The sequence below is a fragment of the Mobula hypostoma genome, chromosome 11 (assembly GCF_963921235.1).
Source record: "Mobula hypostoma chromosome 11, sMobHyp1.1, whole genome shotgun sequence".
Classification (NCBI taxonomy): Eukaryota; Metazoa; Chordata; class Chondrichthyes; order Myliobatiformes; family Myliobatidae; genus Mobula; species Mobula hypostoma.
In genome coordinates this window covers 114,000,678-114,006,726 of record NC_086107.1, presented here as the reverse complement: position 1 = coordinate 114,006,726, position 6,049 = coordinate 114,000,678, and the positions used below count along the sequence as shown (strand labels likewise).

The 6,049-nt window shown below is 50.1% G+C and overlaps 1 protein-coding gene across 3 annotated transcripts in view; it reads right to left on the bottom strand.

Moving 5' to 3' along the window:
• Positions 1-257: 257 nt before the first annotated feature.
• LOC134354412 (perforin-1-like) overlaps positions 258-6,049 on the bottom strand; it is a 65,710-nt gene continuing 59,918 nt past the window's right edge. For all 3 annotated transcript variants that reach the window (XM_063063411.1, XM_063063412.1, XM_063063413.1), the window contains one exon: positions 258-2,975. In XM_063063411.1, the coding sequence (XP_062919481.1) occupies positions 1,215-2,975 (1,761 nt within the window). In that variant the 3' untranslated portion in view covers positions 258-1,214. The remainder of the gene's footprint in view (positions 2,976-6,049) is intronic.

Here is a 6,049-nt window from a genome sequence, read left to right as displayed (position 1 = left end):
ACCCCTGGTAAAGACGGTGTCTCTCCCCAACGGTCTCTGTGGTGTGTGTTGTGGTGCCGATCTCTGTCCCTGCAGATTCCTGCTTCTCCAATCTCCCGTGTTCCTCCCATCAAACCGCACTGGGGACAATACCCTTCCTCCCCCTCACCCTCTCCCCCCTCCCTGTCCCACGTTCCTGTCCTCACCACCCCGGAACGCCACATCCCAGATCACCACAGTAACCATTCACACTCAAAGGCTAAATGATGCTCAGTGATGTTTATTGCAAAAACACAAGTGGTACAAAGAGGGCAAGAGGCAATCAAACAATCTTGTCTGTCTCCAAAACATCGCTTTGCAAAGCTGCTCGTGCACAGGGAGGCGCACGATGTTCCTGTGATGATGCTCGTGCTCCGACACAATCCACCCATCCTGGGACACAGGTCAGCCGGAGACTCTCCAGTTGGTCCCTGTCAGCAACCGGATTGTGGGAAATGGAGCCTATGAGTCACCTCCCGCACGGGCCAAGTGGATCTGTAAATGACGTTACGCTCAAGCCATTAAGCTGCCTGCAGTTTGGCAAGCTGGTTGGGGCACCTTCCCTCCAACACAGGTCTTTGTTCGGGCGAGGGGGGTTTCCACTGGGGTGATACAGTAGCGATATGACAAATACAGAGTGGTTGGTTCCTCAATGGCCTTCCCACCCTGTACCCTTCCCCAGCCCCCAAACACCAGTGACTGAAAGCTTGGTGCAGTCAGGCAAGCTGGGACTCCCATTCCCACTAGGAATTCCTAGTGCCCAGAGAATCCGAGGAATTGGGAAAGTGTCAGTGTTATGTGGGGTCTCTCACTGAGAGGCTGAGCCTGGGACTGGTGGGAGTGTGGGATATTGTGACCTGGACTATTAAGGGTGATAGTGCAAAGGTCGGGAGATTGGACTGAAGACAAGGTGACCTTGGCAACAGAGGATCATGGGAATGGATGTGAGGAAGGAGTCCTGGAGAGAATTGTTCCTTGGGCCAGAGTGGGCAAGAGGGGAAAGGTCAGGGCAATGGGACTGATGAGACACAGAGGATGATGGGTACAGGGTCATGGAGAATAGGGGGAAAAATATCTGGGCAATGGGAATGATGAACAGGGGGAGAGGGAAAGAGGGGAGGGGTGGTATGATAGCAGGACTGGGGGGATGGAAAGCAGCATTGGGCCTAGGAGTGAGGTTGGTGAGAGGTGAAGGGTTAGGGGTAGATAACTTTGAGGAGGGCATTCCCTGAAGGAAGGGCGGTGGGGGAGTCAGACGAGTGGGAGGAGTGGTTGGTCCACAGGAGCCCGGTGAACCCACGGGCTCCTGGACTCGGGGCATACTGGCGGCAATGGCGACCCTGCAAGTGGAGGCCACAGGTGAACGACAATTGGTAGGTGACCCTGCCATACTTAAGGTGGCAGGTAAGATCAGTGACACCAGAGATCAAAGGCACCTTGCAGCTCCCCAGATGGTCATTCCTCAGGACATCTTCATCATAGACATCCAGGGTGAGTTTCACGGTGCTCTGGGCAACCACCTTCCCCAGGTCAAGTTTGGTGTTCCAGATAGGGTTGTTGTTGTTGTTCACCACCCTGGTCTGACCTTTGGCCTTACCATAGGAGACCACCACAAAACCATCAGTGCCGGTTGTGTAGTCACCCCAGAGACCGAAGCCTCTCTTGACAGTGACAACCAGGTGCCCCATGCCCTTCTGCTTGGCGCAGCAGTGACGGTCTACCCAGAAGCTCTCCTGACATTGGCAGGAACAGGGATCGGAGCTGCTTCTGCTCCCAGGGGCGGGACAGGTGGTTTTGGAGCAGTCCCGTTTCATGGCGTTGGCCAAAATGTACTCGCTGAGGTAGAGCCTCAGCTGGTTCCGGCGGCGGTCAGTGCTAGGTAGCAGGAGATGGAGAGGGGCCAGCTGGTATTTTATGATACCTGGTGAGACCTTCAGGCTCTTCAGCCATCGGGTGAAGCTGGCAGGGTCAGAAGAAAAGAGGATGTCTGTGTCACCACTGGAATGACCTCCCACGGCTTCTGTCAGCCTTTCGTTGAAGGCCTGGTGGAAGCTTCTGGCCTGGTTCAGGGACCAAGCCTTCTTCTTACAGAATCCTGTGCCAGCTCTGCCCTTGCCCATCGCCACCACCTGATAACTGGCCTCTATCCCCAGGCAGTCCTTCACCTGCTCGGGGGTGATGCCCTCCACAGCAGCTTGGCAGGTGCGAATGGCTGTCACATCCCGGAAGGAGCCGCCCATATCGACCGAGTGAATGAAATGAGTTCCAAAAGTCTGCACTAGTTGGCGGTAGTGGTGCCGGGCTCCCTCATAGGAAGTGCTAGTGATCTGGTTCAGACGGGCAGAGAACTGGGGTGCCAGGGGGGGTTGGTCCTTCAGGCGGTAGCGGTAAAGACGGCAACGGAACTCATGTTTAGCGAAGCTGTAGCGATCTGATTTGGCCTTCCGCATGGCAAAAGACATGACCTTGGATTTGGAACCGATTGACTGCGAGTGCTGGGTGGGTAGATTTAGGCCAGTGCTCCAGCTGTTGTCCACACTGGAGCCGATTGACTTTATGAGCTCAGAGAGCGAGTGGAAGAGCTGACTGGAAACAGCCCGGGGACAATTACGCAGAGCCCGCCAGTCTACTGCGGCCAGGGGGAGCCGCTGCCGCCTACCCCCCATCAGTGAGTTCCTGCAGAGAGTGCAGGCCCCATCCCGACGACTCCAACTCTCCACGTTCACCACGTATGCCCCCTTGCGTGACAGTGTCACCACATCGAAACCCTCTCCAGCCAGACTGGACCCTGGTACCGGGGTCGCACTTTGGCATTCGCTGGCACTGCCCGTCTGGCAGATGGCTCCCACCCCCCCCAGGAACAGCAGCGCCCAGAGTAAAATCCCCACTCTCTCTCCCATCCTGGGATCCATCACAGCATGGACAGGGCTCTCCTCGGCCAGTGAAGGGTGGTCGGTCTGTAATGAGAATAGGAAATGATGTTACACATGGTTTGCGCCCTACGTCCACACCCAACCCTTCGCAGAGCATCCTTCTGTTGGACATGAATGCATTAGACATGACGACAGCTAACTTGAATGTGTCAAAGAAGTTGCAAGTAGACAAAGCAATTGTCTTTGTCTTTGCTGTGTGGCATTTGGATAAGTATGTGGTGGGTAGGAAAGGCTGAGAGGGATATGGACCAAATGCAGGAGAATGGGACTGCGGACAACTTTGGCCAAATGACCTGTTTCTGTGCTGATTCATTCAGTGACTTTATTAACAAAAGCAGCAGACCAGATCCTGACCCAGGTGAACTCCATCGCCCATTGCCCTCCAGTCTGAACTTCGACCTTCTGCCACTGCTCTCTGTTTCCCATTACTAAACCACTTTCCCCTGCACGCTGCCACAGACTCTTTCATTCCATGAACTGCAAATAAGTCTGTTTTCAAGTGATGTTAACGAATACTTCATAAATACTTGATGTCTCATACGAATAAGGTTTGTGTTTTTTCCTTTCTAGTGTGCATTGGGTGTTGGTCTTTTATTTTTTTCTTTACTTGGGTTCTTTTGTGTTTCTTGCTTCATGGCTACCTGTGAGCAAATAAATCTCTGGTTGTGTAATTTATACTTTCTTTGATAATAATTGAACTTGGATCTTTGAATTTTCTTGTCAGTGTTTACTGTGGGGATGCTCATGGGAGGCAGTGAGTTCAGGGAAGAGAACAATGATGAAAGGTTATTGATACTACAAAGGGAGGGGGAGATGTTGGGGGTCTTCAGACATATAAAGGTGAACCAATCCCCAGGACTGGACCAAGTGCATCCTAAGACCTCTGGGAATCAATTGAAAAAATTACTAGCACTCTGCAAAGACTTTTTATATTTTGCCTCGTCCCAGTTGAGGAAAGGACAGACTGAAAGGGGCTAATGTTGTGATTTTATTTTAGCAGGTCCGCCTGGCATCAGGGGCTGGAAATTTACTGGAAGAGTTTGAGAGACAGGAGTCCACCTGCATTTGCAAAGGGAAGGACTGATTTGGGAAAGTCGGCATGGCTTTGTACAGGGGGAATTTTGTCTCATCAGTTAGTCTGAGTGTTTAAAAGAGATGCCCAAGAGACCCGATGAGGGCAGGGTGGTGTAGCGTCAATGTGGATTTTAGTTTGACTTTTGACAAGGTCCTGCACAGTTGTATGGTTGGGAAGGTGGGATCACGTGGGAAACAGGGTGAGCGAGCTACTTGGATCTAAAATCAGAGGTGGAAGAAGTCAGAGGCCTGTGGTCAGTGGTGTGCTCCAGGGGTCAGTGTTGTTTGTTATTTGTACAATCAACTTGGATGAGAATAGAGGTGCATGATCAATAAATTAGTAGGTGACACGAAAATTAGTGGTGTGGTGGGCAGTAAAGGAGGTTAGTGTAAGATTATAACAGGATCCAGATGGATCAAAGACTGGATGGTTTGACCGGAGAGAGAGAGTGTTAAAGACTGGGAAAGAGATGGACGGAAGGATTGAGCATAAATGACGGGGAGAGATACAATTACAGAGAGGGAGGGAGAGAGAGAGGAGGGGGAGAAAGAGAAGGTGAGGGAAAGACAGAGGGCGGGTGAGAGAGGGGCAGGGAGACAAATGAAAAATAGAGAGAGCGAGAGAAAGTAATAGATCCAGTCCTGTCCATCACAGGCAAATCGCTCCCCACCACTGTGTACATTTACATGGAGCGCTGCTGCATCCATCATCAAAGACCCCCTCCATCTGGACCATACTCTCTCTTCACCTCTGTCATCAGGCAGGAGATACAGAAACCTCAGGTCCCACACCACCAGGTTCAGGAACAGTTATACTCCTCAATTATCAGGCTCTCTCACTCACAGGTTCACTCACCTCTACGCTGAACAGTTTGACTTCGTTTTGCACATCGGTTGTTTAATTTAATTTAAACTTAATTACATTTTAATATATAATTTATTTGTAACTTTTAAGTATATATTTCTCATTGTAGTTTACAGTATATTTTATGTCTTGCACTGTACTGCTGCCGCAAACAACAAGTTTCATGACACACTTCGGTGTATGAGATGATGAGAGGCATTGATCGTGTGGGCAGTCAGTGGCTTTTTCCCAGGGCTGAAATGGCTAGCATGAGAGGACACAGTTTTAAGGTGCTTGGAATCAGGTACAGAGGAGATGTCAAGGGTAAGTTTTTTACACAGAGTGGTGAGTGTGTGGAATGGGCTGCCGGCAACGGTGGTGGAGGTGGATACAATAGGGTCTTTTAAGATACTCTTGGACAGGTACTTGGAGCTGAGAGAGATACAGGGCTATGGGTAACCCTTGGTAATTTCAAAAGTAAGTACATGTTCAGCACAGCATTGTGGGCTGAAGGGCCTGTATTGTGCTGTAGGTTTTCTATGTCTCTCTGTTTCTCAAATAAATCTCAAGAGAGTAAATGGTATATGCACTTTTATAATAAATTTATAAAATTTAAGACCATAAGATATAGGAGCAGAATTAGGCCATTTGGCCCATCGAGTCTGCTCCGCCATTTCATCATGGCTGATCCATTTCCCTCTCAGCCCAAATCTCCTGCCTTCTCCCCCTATCCCTTCATGCCCTGACTAATCAAGAATCTATCAAACTCTGCCTTAAATATACCCAATGACATGGCCTGCATAGCCACCTGTGGCAACAAATTCCACAGAGTCACCACTCTCTGGCTAAAGAAATCCCTCTTTATCTCCGTTCTTAATGGATGTCACCTCTATTCTGAGGCTGTGTCCTCTGGTCTCAGCCTCTCCCACATCCACTCTATCAAGGCCTTTCAACATTTGATAGGCTTCAATGTGATCATCCCTCATTCTTCTGAATTCCAGTGCGTAGAGACCTAGAGACATTAAACACTCCTCATATGACAAGCCTTTCAATCCTGGAATCATTTTTGTGAACCTCCTTTGAACCCTCTCCAATGTCAGCACATCCTTCCTTAGATAATGGGCCCAAAACTGCTGACACATACCCCGTGAGGCCTCACCAGTGATTTATTCAGTTTGAA